The sequence below is a fragment of the Biomphalaria glabrata genome, chromosome 12 (assembly GCF_947242115.1).
Source record: "Biomphalaria glabrata chromosome 12, xgBioGlab47.1, whole genome shotgun sequence".
NCBI lineage: Eukaryota > Metazoa > Mollusca > Gastropoda > Planorbidae > Biomphalaria > Biomphalaria glabrata.
Window position 1 is genome coordinate 36,774,284 of NC_074722.1, and position 19,073 is coordinate 36,793,356.

Here is a 19,073-nt window from a genome sequence, read left to right on the forward strand (position 1 = left end):
TTTTATTATATTCTTTATTTTACGAGGGGAGGGGGGGAGCTGGAAATGCTGCAACTTTTTTTTTTAATTATTAACCAAAACAAGTTAACTAATTATTGATGTGAATATTTTGTTTTGTCAGGTGGCTCAACCAAAGAACACATTTGACACACTTCCACAACGAGGCTCTACATATATCACCTACATTGAAGACGACCCGAAACCCGCTCCGCCAGCAGACGAACTGAGCCAACAGGAAGCGGAAGTGCTTAGCGTCGAGTCCGGGTTCAAGGACATAGCTGATGAAGAGGACGGCGTTTTTAAGATATTTGTTGATGACCACCCGAAAACTTCAGCCGCCGATGCAACTAAAACAGCAGCAACGTCATCAGGTTTAAGCCTGCAGTCCGTTCTAATGAGTTACGGCGCAGCTCCGACGCTGTTTCGTCCTTCCGACGTTGTGTTGTGTTTTGGTTCACACGAGGCAGTGGCAGTTAAAATTCAAAGTAATAGTTTGTTGCTGTTTTTTCTTTTAAATTGTTTCGTTTAGAGCAGGGGTTCTCAACCTGTGGTTCGCGACCCTCTTGGGGGGGGGGGTCGATTGACAATTTGTCAGGGGTTGTTAAAGGCCATCGAAAATATGGAATACGCAAAACATGGAATATGTATATATATATATATATCCTATTTTTATTGTAAGATGTTTCAGACAACTGAATCAGAATTGATTTTAAAACTTTTAATTGTCGCAGCAATTTTGTCGCAGCAAAACAATTTTTAACGCTTTAAAGTTAATTCGCATCAATGCATAACGTATCGTTTCGCCTGGTCGTGCTTTTTAAATCTCTGCACTGTCGTCTGTAAGGTCAAGAGTCAGTGATAATGTCAGTTTTCGCTCATCAGTTGTCGAGCTTTCTACATCAACATTAGCGAAAACACAGCTACTTATACTCATGAATGAAAAAAAAATTACTGGCTTGGGCGGGGGGGGGGGGGGGGGGGTCCGCGGCGTAGCGAGAAGTTGTAAAAAGGGGTCGCCGAGCAAAAAAAGGTTGAGAATCGCTGGTTTAGAGCTTCAACTGGGGAGAATTGAATGGTTGGGGGGGGGGGCAATGGCTGATTAACTTTTGATCACCGAAAAAAAAAAATTGGCATTGCTCTCTTATGGATTTGTGCCGGCAGAAGTGGTCAAGTTGGGCAACGCTTCTCAGTCTCAACGTGGCGCCCGGGTGGACACGGTCGTTATGGGAGACGATTTTGTCAATAGGGAAGCATAGCAGAGTCCCAGGTGTGACGTCAAAGTCCCTTGCGCTGTTTGGGGAAAAGGGCTTCAACAATTTTGTCACTATCCACACATCGTTCTCATGGGGGGGGAGGGGGGGGGCATTTTACGGAAAGAAACAGAAAATAGTGGAGTTCCTCGGTGTGCGCAGCCTTTGACCTCGTCTCTAGCCCAATTGTCTTGCAATAGGTGTGAAACAATTTACATATGTTTGGATAACTCTCAGACAAAACAGTTTGTTCAGACATGCCGGTGGAAGGAAACTTTCATGGCCTTGGAGTTTCAGAGTTTTCAACTCAACTCTTACGACATTCAAAAAGCCCCGGCAGACGACAGCTTTGCGACAATAGTAAATATCCGTATGTAGGTCACAGCTGAGTCTGCCAATCCACGTGAAACTCTGCCCTCTTTCTCAGTCTTCCTACTCCACTTTACCTACTCATGAACCGCTAGAGTTTGAATGGAAATTTTACTTTATTACAATTATCGAAAAAAAAATGTCTCAAATATATGTATAAGAGAGAAATTAATGACTCAAGCTTAAGAAACTTATTTTTTTGAAAAGCTTCTACCATCTCACTCTGTCTGGTTCTATCTCCCACTTCCCATTCTCGGATCAAGCGGAAATTAGCACGAGTGTCTATTGTCGAGGACAACACATTAATTAAATATTTAAAAAAAATAAAGTAAATCGATTAGTGGTAATTAATTAATTTTGTAGTAAACATAAAATGGAGATAAACCTTGCAATATTAAAATTCACAAATACTGATGGGAAGTCCTCTCCCTTTACTCATTATAAGCTTCTTTTTGTTTTTTTTAAACATAGGTGTCTGAAATTTGCATGGACCGTTGGCTAAAAAATAATTTCGCGTCATGGCCTTAAAAGGGAAACCCCGATGGTATTTCAAATTTGAGCTATTGACATATTTAAATTCTGCGTAAAAAGTTGTAATAGTAAACATTTTACCATTTTGTATTTAAATGCTTAGAAACATTTATATTTGATAAACTAGACAGTAAATTCTTGACATCTAAAAAAAAAACGGGGTGCTTTAAGATTTTGTTTTTAGGTTAGGCATACGTCACTTCCCTCAACAATACTGAAAGGAAAACTTGATTTGACCAATCGTATCGCTTCATTCTTACAGTGACCAATGACTTGGCAGAATTTAAGTCTTTGGTTAATATGCATGACTAAATGCATGACGCGTAGGACGTAATCATCTTCTTTTTTGAAGTAACGTCTGTATTATATAAGATAAGATAAGTAGCTGTTAGGCTGTTAGGCTTAGTGACGGCCTAGCCAAGCGCTATGGTACAGTTATAGATAGATAGATTTAAAAGCATTAGGACAACCACCTCGAGAAAAAAAGTAATATTTTCATCTAAGCCCCTCCCTGTCCCAAGAAGTAAATAGATCGCAGGTCTGACTGATTCGTCCACAAACTGGTCAGTGTAAGGCTAGTCTAGACTACGTGTAGTCAGTCATGACAAGACAACCAAGCGATAGTGTTTGTTGTGTGTTGAGTGGTCAGGCGAGAAGATACACACTGCCGTGGTTAGTCATGCATGTAAATCTCCTTTAACACGCATTTTTTTTTCTTTGCTTACAAGATCTAGATCTAACTGCATAGTCGAAGATATATTTCTTTTACGAGAATGTAAAGGTAACTGTATGGTTTTCCGTTATACAGTAAGTCAATAGATTAAATTAATAGGCATGCGTGACGTCACATAGAAACCCGGTGAAAGTCTGACCGTTTTGGATGCGCAGGAAAATTACGTCAGAAAAATATCAATTACTAAGTTATTATTGCAAATAAAAATAAAATAATAATATATTCATAATCTGGAAATCAAAACACATATTATATCAAAAATTGTCAAAACCATCGGAGTTTCCCTTTAAACACTTCCAACACAGTTATGTTAGTCAGTCTTTAGTTTCAGTAATTTTCTTTTTTGAATCATGATTTTAAATTTAGTAGTTTTTTTTCCTTGTACAAAATTTTGTTGACAATCATGAATTTGAAAAATCAACAAGATTTTATTTGTTTCAGAAACTTTCGAGACAGCAGGAGTAAGCGTTTGTTTATCCAAGTGCAGTCCCTTGAGTTCAAAAGGGGACAGCACTACCTCAGCGCATGCAGTCATTGAGTCAAAAGTATGATTTATAACCATAGAAATAGTTTAGAACAATTAAATTTTTAAAAATTATTTTTCTAAATTGTAATATTTAAAAGTTACATGGACATTTATTCTAGAGCATCTAACTGTTGTAGAATTGTGTCATTTTTTTATGTTGAAACTAAAAATCTGTTTTAGATATTAAAGTATTCGTGCGCGCCTCAGTGTGCATAAATGTGTGATCGAAGGGCACCATTAATAATCAATGTTCTCTCTATTGATGTTATTTAAATTGCGGGTCATCAGACACAAACTTAACAAACATATCGATCAGTAAGAAATTTAAAGAGTTAGCTCCAATGTTAAGATCACACATAGAATGCTTTTCACTAATTACATTCGCTTTGACATTTTGTTTCTAGTGGCAAGTATAGCTGACTTGTAACGAGTGAGGTTTCTTACACAGAGCACGTATCATTCTTAGGTCCACCTCTGTATGAATACTTTACAAAGATCCACCTACACATGCATGTTTTAGTTAAGTCCACCTATATATGAATGGTTTAGTTGGGTCCACCTATATATGAATGGTTTAGTTAGGTCCACCTACATATGAATCGTGTTTTAGTTAGGTCCACCTATATATGAATGTCTAGTTATGTCCACCTACATATGAATGGTCTAGTTAGGTCCACCTACATATGAATCTTTTGTTAGATCCACCTACATATGAGTGTTTTAGTTAGGTCCACTTACATATGAATGTTTTAGTTAGGTCCACTTACATATGAATGTTTTAGTTAGGCCCACCTACATAGGAATGTTTTAGTTAGGTCCACCTATATATGCTTATTTTTCTTAAGGTCATGGTTGTGCTTCTCAGTCTGGAGTCCATCAAGATGAGGTCATTGAGAGACCAGGTATGTCTGGCTCATGTCTCGGAGACTTCTGTGTTTCCAGTCACTCTGGACCAATCTCTGGACATTATTACCAGCATGGACATGGGCCTGTAAGTCTCTCTACTAAATCTCTAGATACAACAATAACTCTTTGGAGAATTTTTTTTTTTACTTTTGTTTTTAAAATAATCGTTACTAAATATTAAAAAGTGTACTCTTCAAACATAAACAAAGAATGGCGAAACAATATCTTTAGCAAAACTAGTCAAAAAAGAAAAAGGAAAGTACCCCTTTCAGACCCAGCAATCTATAGGGCAGATTATGTAAAGGTCATCTGTTTCTGTGGCCCACAGGGTGTCATGTGGCCAGCAAAACGACCAACCGCCTTTACTTTTCCTCAACTAATGTCAGGTACCCACCAGGATTCTAACCCGGGACTTCGGTTCGGAATCCAAGCGCTTTTACCTCTCAGACACCGCGTCTTCTTAGCAAAGACTAATTTTACCCTTAATTGATTTTTAGTATTCAGAATAGATAATTGGTGGCCTTTGGGCAGGTGGGTTAAAAACTCTTGTGCCATAATATAACTTACCCAGAATGCATCCGCGCACATAATTTTATTTCTGTCGACTATCTTTTTATTGTTTAATGTTTAGTTAATTCATGAGAATACGCTATATTCTACATGTTAGTTATCCAACTGTGTAATTATATTTCATTCAGAAAACTGCAGTTGAGTTCTTACAAGTGGACAGAACTTCACAACGGGGGTTTCTTTGACCTAACCATGTCCAAGTTAGTACGCAGTGTTCGTGACGAGGTCAACATAATCCGTGGGTTTGAGATTATTGACGAGGTAGGTCACACACCAATTTGAAACTGTCTGGTTTGAGATTATAGACGAGGTAGGTCACACACCAATTTGAAACTGTCTGGTTTGAGATTATAGACGAGGTACGTCACACACCAATTCGAAACTGTCTGGTTTGAGATTATAGACGAGGTAGGTCACACACCAATTTGAAACTGTCTGGTTTGAGATTATAGACGAGGTACGTCACACACCAATTTGAAACTGTCTGGTTTGAGATTATAGACCAGGTAGGTCACACACCAATTTGAAACTGTCTGGTAGAGTTGAGGCTCTTGAAACTCTTGGGTTTGAGATTATTGACGAGGTAGGTCACACACCAATCTGAAACTCTCTGGTAGAGTTGAGGCTCTTGAAACTCTTGGGTTTGAGATTATTGACGAGGTAGGTCACACACCAATTAGAAACTGTCTGGTAGAGTTGAGGCTCTTGAAACTCTTGGGTTTGAGATTATAGATGAGGTAGGTCACACGCCAATTAGAAACTGTCTGGTAGAGTTGAGGCTCTTGAAACTCTTGGGTTTGAGATTATTGACGAGGTAGGTCACACACCAATTTGAAACTGTCTGGTAGAGATGAGGCTCTTGAAACTCTTGGCCAGCAAAAACGAACAAGAGCTCTCTCTTACGGGCCTGTTTCAATGGTGTATCTTGTCTGACAGAGAGTCTTACCAGTGTAACTAAAGTGTATATAATGTTTAAAATTAGTTTGTGCTACAAACATAAGCTTATAAATTTGGTTCCTCTATACTCAACTGTGCATTAAAAATAGGCCTATAAATTTAAAAAAAAAATACATAGCTTTTGGATTATTCCGTATTTGTTACACCGGAGACTTTATTTATGGTATAGGGGGTATGAGGAGTTGCGGTGGCTGAGCGGTAAAGCGCTTGGCTTCTGAACCGAGGTCGAATCCTGGTGAAGACTGGGATTTGTATATTCGGGATCTTCGGGCTCCTCTAAGTCCACCCAGCTCAAATGGGTACCTGACATTAGTTGCAGAAAAGTAAAGGCGGTTGGTCGTTGTGTTGGTCACATGACATCCTCGTTAACCGTAGGCCACAGATGACCACAAGGTATGAAAAGGAAACTTTACTTTATAGGGGGTATGACTTAATGATAAGCTTTGTCATATAATGTAGTGATCAAATCCCCTTATGACTATTGTTTGATTTCTGTTGCCAGGATTACGGTCAGGTGAGTTCAATGGCCTCCAGACAAAACAAAAGCATAAAGCAGCAGCTGCTGACACGTTCTGTTGACCTGATAACACACGCGACTGCTTGGGACTACTGGCTGGCTCATTATGCAGATCAGACTGAGGCCTCCTGGGATAGGTACAGTTATTTTTAGCATTGTTTAACTGTTCTTTATGTATATTTCCAGAGTTGTTTCCCTTGCTTTCTTTCAGAGTGACACTTGCTATGAGATATATTCAACATTTACCATTAAATTTGTATTATAAAATTGACACGTATTGAAAATAATCAAATAAATGTGATTACGCTACAGTAAATTTGATCTGTAAGAGCCTTAAAGATTAATAGTTTCATATAATTGTACATTGAAACCAGTAAGACAGTCATTAAGTGCTTTTCTTCGCCCTCCCCTCGTCTCTAACCATAGCCTCTTGGGATACGGGTCATCGACAATAGGTAATTAATAATTTACATCTGCTTCTATCTTTCCCATTCATTAAACCATAGAAAAGCAGGGCATGAGGCCAACATTGAGTTTCTTGACTCAACATAAACTTATCTTTACAACTGTACTTCTCTGGAAACACTAAGCTACTTATTCGGTTACTACTTAGATTTGAATTGATTTGATGGTGGAAAAAAATGGCTAGAATTTGGCTACTCAGAATCCAGGGGGTGCATATGCACAACCTTGTATCACCCTGCGGGCGCCCATGAGTACCTGAGAGGAACTCCAATTGGTGGCAAGGCTGGAAGGATCAGTCCTCCCGTAGAGCTTTGGCGAGAAGCACTGATGTTAGGCGTAGTGCCTTTAAGCTCCCATACAGGTCAAGTGACTCTGCAGACAAACTACCCCGCAGCTCTCGGAGCTGAGGACACTCTTGCAAGAGATGCTTCACTGTTTCCACCGACTCTCCACAGGGTCGGCAACGGGCATCAAAATATGGCCGGAACCGGGCAAAATAAGCACCAACAGGGCAGTGCCCCATGAGTACAGAACAGGCCACTGTTTTGTAGGCTCATATTTCGTACGACTAAGGCAAAAATGTGATTCACGATTCCCCAGCTGCTGGGAAGAAGAGGACAACGACTCATATTCTTTTTGTTTGACTGCTCCAGACTTGCTTATTTTCCCCTGACTTGCTGATCTCCCCCTGACTTGCTGATCTCCCCCTGACTTGCTGATCTCCCCTTGACTTGCTGATCTCCCCCTGATTTTCTGATCTCCCCCTGATTTTCTGATTTTCCCCTGACTTGCTGATCTCCCCTGACTTGCTGATCTCCCCTTGACTTGCTGATCTCCCCTTGACTTGCTGATCTCCCCCTGACTTGCTGATCTCCCCCTGACTTGCTGATCTCCCCTTGACTTGCTGATCTCCCCCTGACTTGCTGATCTCCCCGTGACTTGCTGATCCCCCCCCTGACTTGCTGATCTCCCCCTGACTTGCTGATCTCCCCCTGACTGGCTGATCTCCCCTTGACTTGCATGACATATACTCTACTCGCAATACTGTAGGGTTTCTGTCAGGGCTTTTACCAAAAAATCATTTGTATCTCTCAAGTCGACACTCAAATGGATTATTATGATGATAATAATTATTCCCAGACTAAACACTTTGTTCAGAAAGGCAGATGGGGGTTGAAGTTCCGTGTGCTCTTGAGTTCCAAGAGTCATCGAATCTACACTTTGGACAATCACAAAGAAGAACAATTAAATCATACAAATACTATTTTTGTTTTATCGACTAGACTTGCTGGTGATCATGTTAATGTAATCACAATTCAATATTTTTTTTTATAGATTCTTAAGAGACATTCATGCTAGTTACCATGAACTCTTGACCTGCAGTATTCCAAAGTCAACCAATAGTCACTTCAATAAAGCACTGAAGAGAGAACTTTTGGATACTGCTAGTGGAATGGTGCATAAAAGTACATTTATAGGTACATTAACCTTTTGGTTTTTCTTTAATAATAATAATAATAATTTTTATTTATAAAGCTCTGGTAACAAACAAAATGTAGGCTCAATGCGCTGTAATAACATTACAAACACAAACACGACAGCTAAAATGACAAACTAATCTAAAAAGTTTTAAACAGATAGGTCTTAATGTTCTTCTTAAAAGTGGTGTAGTATGTTGTCTGTCTGAAATCAATGGGGAGTGAGTTCCAAACCTTTGGTCCGTGCACTGAAAAAGCCCGCAGACCGTAGCTTTTGAAAGAGAAAATATGACTCAGTAAAACACAGAGTGCGAGTAGGGGAGACAGGGCCGGTTTTAAATATGTGGAGGCCCTGATCGGAATTTTTGTGGAGGCATCTACACCGTTTTGAAAGCTTCAAATAAAAATCCACTTTTTAACACTTATCGATAAACATTCTGATATCTTATAGAAAGCCATATTTTAGAAGAAGGACTTAGAGCAGTGGTACGTTGTATCTAATTTTACTTCTATAAAAACAGTTACAATTATTTAATATGCAATTATCTTGTTTTAACAAAAAAAAGAAGTATATTTATGTATCTTTCTGAGCTTCTGTAGAGCAAGACCATGGGTGACTTTTAAAATCTCTGTTGTGAAAGAATAGATAAATATTTACATTTACCTATGCCTTAGTCTGTTGGACTGTTGAGGCACCATGCAAGACTCGTCGACCGTCTTTCTCCATTCCTCCCTGTCTTTTGCCTTTAGAACCTTTTTCAATGGCAGGCCCGTCCATTCTTTTATGTTGTCCTTCCATCACTTTCCCTGTCTGCCTCGTCTTCTTTTTCGTGGTACTGTTCCCTGAAGGAAGGTCTTTGCGAGCTCCGAAGATCTTGTAATATGGCCATAGTTAAGCTTGCGTTTTTTTTTACTATAGTTAGCAGGTCATCATGGGGTCCGATCGCTGCAGTAACCCTGTCTCTAATCTCTTGGTTTGTGATGCGGTCTTTGAATGTGATATCTAGGATCCTTCTGTAGCATCTCAATTCCATTGCTAGGATCCTCCTCTCTAGCTCTGCAGTCAGCGTCCAAGACTCACAAGCATATAAAAATGTGGCCATGACCAGGGAGCTCATCAGTCTGATTTCTAACTTTATAGACGAAGATATATTTCTTTTACGAGAATGTTAACTTTACTGTATGGTCTCCCGTTATACAGTAAGTCAATAGATTCAATAATTAGGTTAATGTGACGTCACATAGAAACCCGGTGAAAAGCTGATCGTTTTGGATGCGCAGGAAAATTACACCAGAAAAACGTCAATTAGTAAGTTATTATTGCAAATTAATAGAAAAAAGAATAATACATTCGTTATCTGTAAATCAAAACACATATTATATTAAAAAAATTGTCAAAGCCATCGGAGTTTCTTAAAGCATTTAATAGCGCTTAACAAAAAAATTATTTCTAATCGTAAAGATTTTATTGTTGTTGGTCTAATATCTATTACAAACTAATCACTATTACACTTCGTGTAAGCTTTGTTTAGGTTTTTTAAAGTATTTTTATTGATGTTTATCTTGTTGTTTACTTATTTATAAAAGAGTTCTGCAAAGAACTGGGGACAGACAGAGATGTCTGGGAAAAACTTCATACAGTGGCCAGGGAAACTCAGGCCAGTTTGGATATTTTTAGTCCAGAATCAAGTGTTCGTGCAGCAGCTTTGAATAAACTTGGTATGTGGATTTATTATACATACATATTTATTTATATACACCTGCGCACGCGCATGCACGCACACACACATACAAACATGTTTGTATATAAACGGTGGCTGAGTGGTAAAGGGCTTGGCTTCTGAAATGAGGGTCCCGGGCTTGAACCCTGGTGAAGACTGAAATTTTTAATTTCGGGATCTTTAGGGTGCCTCTGAATCCACCCAGCTCTAAATGGGTACCTGACATTAGTTGGGGAAAAGTAAAGGAGGTTGGTCGTTGTGCTGGCCAGATGACACTCTCGTTAGCCGTGGGCCACATAAATAGATAGCCTTTACATCATCTGCCCTATAGATCGAAAGGCCTTGAAAGGGGAACATTACTTATATATATAGCAAAGCTTACTAGTGTAGGCAACAGTTACTGGCCTTAACCCTTTCTCCTGTTAATGAAATCACTTACGCCGGACTCAATATATGGCTCGTTTGAAATGGCTGGCTACCTATTTAGGAGAAGGAAAACTCTGCATTCAAACCTCTGCTGCCTTGCAGCTATACCCAATTCAAACCTCTGCTGCCTTGCAGCTATACCCAATTCAAACCTCTGCTGCCTTGCAGCTATACCCAATTCAAACCTCTGCTGCCTTGCAGCTATACCCAATTCAAACCTCTGCTGCCTTGCAGCTATACCCAATTCAAACCTCTGCTGCCTTGCAGCTATACCCAATTCAAACCTCTGCTGCCTTGCAGCTATACCCAATTCAAACCTCTGCTGCCTTGCAGCTATACCCAATTCAAACCTCTGCTGCCTTGCAGCTATACCCAATTCAAACCTCTGCTGCCTTGCAGCTATACCCAATTCAAACCTCTGCTGCCTTGCAGCTATACCCAATTCAAACCTCTGCTGCCTTGCAGCTATACCCAATTCAAACCTCTGCTGCCTTGCAGCTATACCCAATTCAAACCTCTGCTGCCTTGCAGCTATACCCAATTCAAACCTCTGCTGCCTTGCAGCTATACCCAAACATGGGAAATGCTTCGGGAGTCAAGCCTGAGGAAAAATCAGGAGCGGACCCTTAGGCAGCTTGCAGCACCCAGTGCTACACCCTGGTAGAGCCTGCGACGCCTCTGACCCCAAACTGTCTCGGCCGTTCCTTTGGATACATCAGCTGCGTTCAGAGGGGGGAACGGCTAATGCCCAGACATTCGTCTCATTTCCTTGAGATGATCCATATTATCCTCGCGACTGAAGGAGGCCCTAATGATTTAATAAAATTAAACTAATAATAATTAAAATATCAATAACGAATCAAACATCGTTTTACTATAGATAAATATTTATGGAAGAAGGTAACTCTTAATTGGTCCAGTTTTAGCTAATTATTAAATACTAACCTGTTAGATTTTAAAACAATTAATAATGAAAATAATAAAGGCCTAGTAGTAATGTATAAATACACAGTACTTTACAAGATTTCATTATTATTTAAATTGCTATTTCTTTATTTAATATTACTGTATACGGTAACCCTATAAGATACATGAATTAATTTTATAACAAGACAGCAACATTATTTTCTTTATTGTAACTAGTGCTATCGATGTAATTATTACACTAGTAGTTTTGCAAGTGGTCAATTACTATTCTACCAATGTCTGGAGTAATCCACATTCGTCAGTATAGCAATCTCTGAGTATAAGTTGGCTAAATTTTTTCAAATTATTCGAAGAATATAGAAAATCTTTTCTTTGAAACGGAGCCTGGCGTCACAAATCACTTTCTGCTGTAATTTAAATATAAACAACGAACTGTCCAATCAAATAATTTGTTTTGTCTCCTGCGAAGTTGATGCGAAACTGGTCTGTGGGATGTCTTCTGCAGTTAGCGTTAGGACATTGTTGTCCTGAACCAGTTAGGACAATTCCTACAGGTTACTATTTGGGAGGACTGGAGACGCGAGCGGGCGTATGTGTCAAGTCGAGATGAGAGAACCATGTGTGTTGATACGATACGTCTGGGTGATACGGGTGACTGTGAGACGCAAGTGTGAGACACGAGGCAATCAAAGTGTGTACGTGGTGTGTTTCTACGGGTACATGTGAACATGTTCGAGTAGAGCGAAAAGGTTTTAAAGGTCTGATTTTTTGTTAATGTTAGTTAGAACTTGGAGGAGTTAGTAGAGTTAGTTAGAACTTGGAGCTTGTAGAGAGAGTTAGTTAGAACTTGGAGATTGTAGAGAGAGTTAGTTAGAACTTGGACCTTGTTGAGAAAGTTAGTTAGAACTTGAAGCTTGTAGAGAGAGTTAGTTAGAACTTGGACCTTGTTGAGAAAGTTAGTTAGAACTTGAAGCTTGTAGAGAGAGTTAGTTAGAACTTGGACCTTGTTGAGAAAGTTAGTTAGAACTTGGAGATTGTAGAGAGAGTAAGTTAGAACTTGGACCTTGTTGAGAAAGTTAGTTAGAACTTGAAGCTTGTAGAGAGAGTTAGTTAGAACTTGGACCTTGTTGAGAAAGTTAGTTAGAACTTGAAGCTTGTAGAGAGAGTTAGTTAGAACTTGGACCTTGTTGAGAAAGTTAGTTAGAACTTGGAGCTTGTAGAGAGAGCTAGTTAGAACTTGAAGCTTGTAGAGAGATTTAGTTAGAACTTGGAGCTTGTAGAGAGAGTTAGTTAGAACTTGGAGCTTGTAGAGAGAGTTAGAACTTGGAGATTGTAGAGAGAGTTAGTTAGAACTTGAAGCTTGTAGAGAGAGTTAGTTAGAACTTGGAGCTTGTAGAGAAAGTTAGTTAGAACTTGGAGCTTGTAGAGAGAGTTAGTTAGAGCTTGGAGCTTGTAGAGAGAGTTAGTTAGAACTTGGAGCTTGTAGAGAGAGTTAGAACTTAAAGATTGTAGAGAGAGTTAGTTAGAACTTGGAGATTGTAGAGAGAGTTAGTTAAAACTTGGAGCTTGTAGAGAGAGTTAGTTAGAACTTGTAGCTTGTAGAGAAAGTTAGTTAGAACTTGTAGCTTGTAGAGAAAGTTAGTTAGAACTTGGAGCTTGTAGAGAAAGTTAGTTAGAACTTGGAGCTTGTAGAGAGAGTTAGTTAGAACTTGGAGATTGTAGAGAGAGTTAGTTAGAACTTGGAGATTGTAGAGAGAGTTAGTTAGAACTTGGAGATTGTATAGAAAGTTAGTTAGAACTTGGACCTTGTAGAGAGAGTTAGTTAGAGCTTGGAGCTTGTAGAGAGAGTTAGTTAGAACTTGGAGATTGTAGAGAAAGTTAGTTAGAACTTGGAGATTGTAGAGAGAGTTAGTTAGAGCTTGAAGCTTGTAGAGAGAGTTAGTTAGAACTTGGAGCTTGTAGAGAAAGTTAGTTAGAACTTGGAGCTTGTAGAGAAAGTTAGTTAGAACTTGGAGCTTGTAGAGAAAGTTAGTTAGAACTTGGAGCTTGTAGAGAAAGTTAGTTAGAACTTGGAGATTGTAGAGAAAGTTAGTTAGAACTTGGAGATGGTAGAGAAAGTTAGTTAGAACTTGAAGCTTGTAGAGAAAGTTAGTTAGAACTTGGAGATTGTAGAGAGAGTTAGTTAGAACGTGGACATTGTAGAGAAAGTTAGTTAGAACTTGGAGCTTGTAGAGAGAGTTAGTTAGAGCTTGGAGCTTGTAGAGAGAGTTAGTTAGAACTTGGAGCTTGTAGAGAGAGTTAGTTAGAGCTTGGAGCTTGTAGAGAGAGTTAGTTAGAACTTGGAGCTTGTAGAGAGAGTTAGAACTTGGAGATTGTAGAGAGAGTTAGTTAGAACTTGAAGCTTGTAGAGAGAGTTAGTTAGAACTTGGAGCTTGTAGAGAAAGTTAGTTAGAACTTGGAGCTTGTAGAGAGAGTTAGTTAGAGCTTGGAGCTTGTAGAGAGAGTTAGTTAGAACTTGGAGCTTGTAGAGAGAGTTAGAACTTGGAGATTGTAGAGAGAGTTAGTTAGAACTTGGAGATTGTAGAGAGAGTTAGTTAGAACTTGGAGATTGTAGAGAGAGTTAGTTAGAGCTTGGAGCTTGTAGAGAGAGTTAGTTAGAACTTGGAGCTTGTAGAGAGAGTTAGAACTTGGAGATTGTAGAGAGAGTTAGTTAGAACTTGAAGCTTGTAGAGAGAGTTAGTTAGAACTTGGAGCTTGTAGAGAAAGTTAGTTAGAACTTGGAGATTGTAGAGAGAGTTAGTTAGAACTTGGAGCTTGTAGAGAGAGTTAGTTAGAGCTTGAAGCTTGTAGAGAGAGTTAGTTAGAACTTGGAGCTTGTAGAGAGAGTTAGTTAGAACTTGGAGCTTGTAGAGAGAGTTAGTTAGAGCTTGGAGCTTGTAGAGAGAGTTAGTTAGAACTTGGAGCTTGTAGAGAGAGTTAGAACTTGGAGATTGTAGAGAGAGTTAGTTAGAACTTGGAGCTTGTAGAGAGAGTTAGTTAGAACTTGAAGCTTGTAGAGAGAGTTAGTTAGAACTTGGAGCTTGTAGAGAGAGTTAGTTAGAACTTGGAGCTTGTAGAGAGAGTTAGAACTTAAAGATTGTAGAGAGAGTTAGTTAGAACTTGGAGATTGTAGAGAGAGTTAGTTAAAACTTGGAGCTTGTAGAGAGAGTTAGTTAGAACTTGTAGCTTGTAGAGAAAGTTAGTTAGAACTTGTAGCTTGTAGAGAAAGTTAGTTAGAACTTGGAGCTTGTAGAGAAAGTTAGTTAGAACTTGGAGCTTGTAGAGAGAGTTAGTTAGAACTTGGAGATTGTAGAGAGAGTTAGTTAGAACTTGGAGATTGTAGAGAGAGTTAGTTAGAACTTGGAGATTGTATAGAAAGTTAGTTAGAACTTGGACCTTGTAGAGAGAGTTAGTTAGAGCTTGGAGCTTGTAGAGAGAGTTAGTTAGAACTTGGAGATTGTAGAGAAAGTTAGTTAGAACTTGGAGATTGTAGAGAGAGTTAGTTAGAGCTTGAAGCTTGTAGAGAGAGTTAGTTAGAACTTGGAGCTTGTAGAGAAAGTTAGTTAGAACTTGGAGCTTGTAGAGAAAGTTAGTTAGAACTTGGAGCTTGTAGAGAAAGTTAGTTAGAACTTGGAGCTTGTAGAGAAAGTTAGTTAGAACTTGGAGATTGTAGAGAAAGTTAGTTAGAACTTGGAGATGGTAGAGAAAGTTAGTTAGAACTTGAAGCTTGTAGAGAAAGTTAGTTAGAACTTGGAGATTGTAGAGAGAGTTAGTTAGAACGTGGACATTGTAGAGAAAGTTAGTTAGAACTTGGAGCTTGTAGAGAGAGTTAGTTAGAGCTTGGAGCTTGTAGAGAGAGTTAGTTAGAACTTGGAGCTTGTAGAGAGAGTTAGTTAGAGCTTGGAGCTTGTAGAGAGAGTTAGTTAGAACTTGGAGCTTGTAGAGAGAGTTAGAACTTGGAGATTGTAGAGAGAGTTAGTTAGAACTTGAAGCTTGTAGAGAGAGTTAGTTAGAACTTGGAGCTTGTAGAGAAAGTTAGTTAGAACTTGGAGCTTGTAGAGAGAGTTAGTTAGAGCTTGGAGCTTGTAGAGAGAGTTAGTTAGAACTTGGAGCTTGTAGAGAGAGTTAGAACTTGGAGATTGTAGAGAGAGTTAGTTAGAACTTGGAGATTGTAGAGAGAGTTAGTTAGAACTTGGAGATTGTAGAGAGAGTTAGTTAGAGCTTGGAGCTTGTAGAGAGAGTTAGTTAGAACTTGGAGCTTGTAGAGAGAGTTAGAACTTGGAGATTGTAGAGAGAGTTAGTTAGAACTTGAAGCTTGTAGAGAGAGTTAGTTAGAACTTGGAGCTTGTAGAGAAAGTTAGTTAGAACTTGGAGATTGTAGAGAGAGTTAGTTAGAACTTGGAGCTTGTAGAGAGAGTTAGTTAGAGCTTGAAGCTTGTAGAGAGAGTTAGTTAGAACTTGGAGCTTGTAGAGAGAGTTAGTTAGAACTTGGAGCTTGTAGAGAGAGTTAGTTAGAGCTTGGAGCTTGTAGAGAGAGTTAGTTAGAACTTGGAGCTTGTAGAGAGAGTTAGAACTTGGAGATTGTAGAGAGAGTTAGTTAGAACTTGGAGCTTGTAGAGAGAGTTAGTTAGAACTTGAAGCTTGTAGAGAGAGTTAGTTAGAACTTGGAGCTTGTAGAGAGAGTTAGTTAGAACTTGGAGCTTGTAGAGAGAGTTAGAACTTAAAGATTGTAGAGAGAGTTAGTTAGAACTTGGAGATTGTAGAGAGAGTTAGTTAAAACTTGGAGCTTGTAGAGAGAGTTAGTTAGAACTTGTAGCTTGTAGAGAAAGTTAGTTAGAACTTGTAGCTTGTAGAGAAAGTTAGTTAGAACTTGGAGCTTGTAGAGAAAGTTAGTTAGAACTTGGAGCTTGTAGAGAGAGTTAGTTAGAACTTGGAGATTGTAGAGAGAGTTAGTTAGAACTTGGAGATTGTAGAGAGAGTTAGTTAGAACTTGGAGATTGTATAGAAAGTTAGTTAGAACTTGGACCTTGTAGAGAGAGTTAGTTAGAGCTTGGAGCTTGTAGAGAGAGTTAGTTAGAACTTGGAGATTGTAGAGAAAGTTAGTTAGAACTTGGAGATTGTAGAGAGAGTTAGTTAGAGCTTGAAGCTTGTAGAGAGAGTTAGTTAGAACTTGGAGCTTGTAGAGAAAGTTAGTTAGAACTTGGAGCTTGTAGAGAAAGTTAGTTAGAACTTGGAGCTTGTAGAGAAAGTTAGTTAGAACTTGGAGCTTGTAGAGAAAGTTAGTTAGAACTTGGAGATTGTAGAGAAAGTTAGTTAGAACTTGGAGATGGTAGAGAAAGTTAGTTAGAACTTGAAGCTTGTAGAGAAAGTTAGTTAGAACTTGGAGATTGTAGAGAGAGTTAGTTAGAACGTGGACATTGTAGAGAAAGTTAGTTAGAACTTGGAGCTTGTAGAGAGAGTTAGTTAGAGCTTGGAGCTTGTAGAGAGAGTTAGTTAGAACTTGGAGCTTGTAGAGAGAGTTAGTTAGAGCTTGGAGCTTGTAGAGAGAGTTAGTTAGAACTTGGAGCTTGTAGAGAGAGTTAGAACTTGGAGATTGTAGAGAGAGTTAGTTAGAACTTGAAGCTTGTAGAGAGAGTTAGTTAGAACTTGGAGCTTGTAGAGAAAGTTAGTTAGAACTTGGAGCTTGTAGAGAGAGTTAGTTAGAGCTTGGAGCTTGTAGAGAGAGTTAGTTAGAACTTGGAGCTTGTAGAGAGAGTTAGAACTTGGAGATTGTAGAGAGAGTTAGTTAGAACTTGGAGATTGTAGAGAGAGTTAGTTAGAACTTGGAGATTGTAGAGAGAGTTAGTTAGAGCTTGGAGCTTGTAGAGAGAGTTAGTTAGAACTTGGAGCTTGTAGAGAGAGTTAGAACTTGGAGATTGTAGAGAGAGTTAGTTAGAACTTGAAGCTTGTAGAGAGAGTTAGTTAGAACTTGGAGCTTGTAGAGAAAGTTAGTTAGAACTTGGAGATTGTAGAGAGAGTTAGTTAGAACTTGGAGCTTGTAGAGAGAGTTAGTTAGAGCTTGAAGCTTGTAGAGAGAGTTAGTTAGAACTTGGAGCTTGTAGAGAGAGTTAGTTAGAACTTGGAGCTTGTAGAGAGAGTTAGTTAGAGCTTGGAGCTTGTAGAGAGAGTTAGTTAGAACTTGGAGCTTGTAGAGAGAGTTAGAACTTGGAGATTGTAGAGAGAGTTAGTTAGAACTTGGAGCTTGTAGAGAGAGTTAGTTAGAACTTGAAGCTTGTAGAGAGAGTTAGTTAGAACTTGGAGCTTGTAGAGAGAGTTAGTTAGAACTTGGAGCTTGTAGAGAGAGTTAGAACTTAAAGATTGTAGAGAGAGTTAGTTAGAACTTGGAGATTGTAGAGAGAGTTAGTTAAAACTTGGAGCTTGTAGAGAGAGTTAGTTAGAACTTGTAGCTTGTAGAGAAAGTTAGTTAGAACTTGTAGCTTGTAGAGAAAGTTAGTTAGAACTTGGAGCTTGTAGAGAAAGTTAGTTAGAACTTGGAGCTTGTAGAGAGAGTTAGTTAGAACTTGGAGATTGTAGAGAGAGTTAGTTAGAACTTGGAGATTGTAGAGAGAGTTAGTTAGAACTTGGAGATTGTATAGAAAGTTAGTTAGAACTTGGACCTTGTAGAGAGAGTTAGTTAGAGCTTGGAGCTTGTAGAGAGAGTTAGTTAGAACTTGGAGATTGTAGAGAAAGTTAGTTAGAACTTGGAGATTGTAGAGAGAGTTAGTTAGAGCTTGAAGCTTGTAGAGAGAGTTAGTTAGAACTTGGAGCTTGTAGAGAAAGTTAGTTAGAACTTGGAGCTTGTAGAGAAAGTTAGTTAGAACTTGGAGCTTGTAGAGAAAGTTAGTTAGAACTTGGAGCTTGTAGAGAAAGTTAGTTAGAACTTGGAGATTGTAGAGAAAGTTAGTTAGAACTTGGAGATGGTAGAGAAAGTTAGTTAGAACTTGAAGCTTGTAGAGAAAGTTAGTTAGAACTTGGAGATTGTAGAGAGAGTTAGTTAGAACGTGGACATTGTAGAGAAAGTTAGTTAGAACTTGGAGCTTGTAGAGAGAGTTAGTTAGAGCTTGGAGCTTGTAGAGAGAGTTAGTTAGAACTTGGAGCTTGTAGAGAGAGTTAGTTAGAGCTTGGAGCTTGTAGAGAGAGTTAGTTAGAACTTGGAGCTTGTAGAGAGAGTTAGAACTTGGAGATTGTAGAGAGAGTTAGTTAGAACTTGAAGCTTGTAGAGAGAGTTAGTTAGAACTTGGAGCTTGTAGAGAAAGTTAGTTAGAACTTGGAGCTTGTAGAGAGAGTTAGTTAGAGCTTGGAGCTTGTAGAGAGAGTTAGTTAGAACTTGGAGCTTGTAGAGAGAGTTAGAACTTGGAGATTGTAGAGAGAGTTAGTTAGAACTTGGAGATTGTAGAGAGAGTTAGTTAGAACTTGGAGATTGTAGAGAGAGTTAGTTAGAGCTTGGAGCTTGTAGAGAGAGTTAGTTAGAACTTGGAGCTTGTAGAGAGAGTTAGAACTTGGAGATTGTAGAGAGAGTTAGTTAGAACTTGAAGCTTGTAGAGAGAGTTAGTTAGAACTTGGAGCTTGTAGAGAAAGTTAGTTAGAACTTGGAGATTGTAGAGAGAGTTAGTTAGAAC

General features: G+C 38.9%; 1 protein-coding gene across 1 annotated transcript in view; it reads left to right on the forward strand.

Annotated features, from left to right (window-relative positions):
* The window catches only part of LOC106079858 (uncharacterized), a 46,752-nt gene that overhangs the window by 21,970 nt on the left and 5,709 nt on the right, over window positions 1-19,073 (forward strand). The window contains exons 5-11 of the mRNA XM_056006242.1: window positions 122-485; window positions 3,325-3,428; window positions 4,255-4,400; window positions 5,014-5,146; window positions 6,345-6,496; window positions 8,160-8,302; window positions 9,890-10,021. Of these exons, the coding sequence (XP_055862217.1) occupies window positions 122-485; window positions 3,325-3,428; window positions 4,255-4,400; window positions 5,014-5,146; window positions 6,345-6,496; window positions 8,160-8,302; window positions 9,890-10,021 (1,174 nt within the window). The remainder of the gene's footprint in view (window positions 1-121; window positions 486-3,324; window positions 3,429-4,254; window positions 4,401-5,013; window positions 5,147-6,344; window positions 6,497-8,159; window positions 8,303-9,889; window positions 10,022-19,073) is intronic.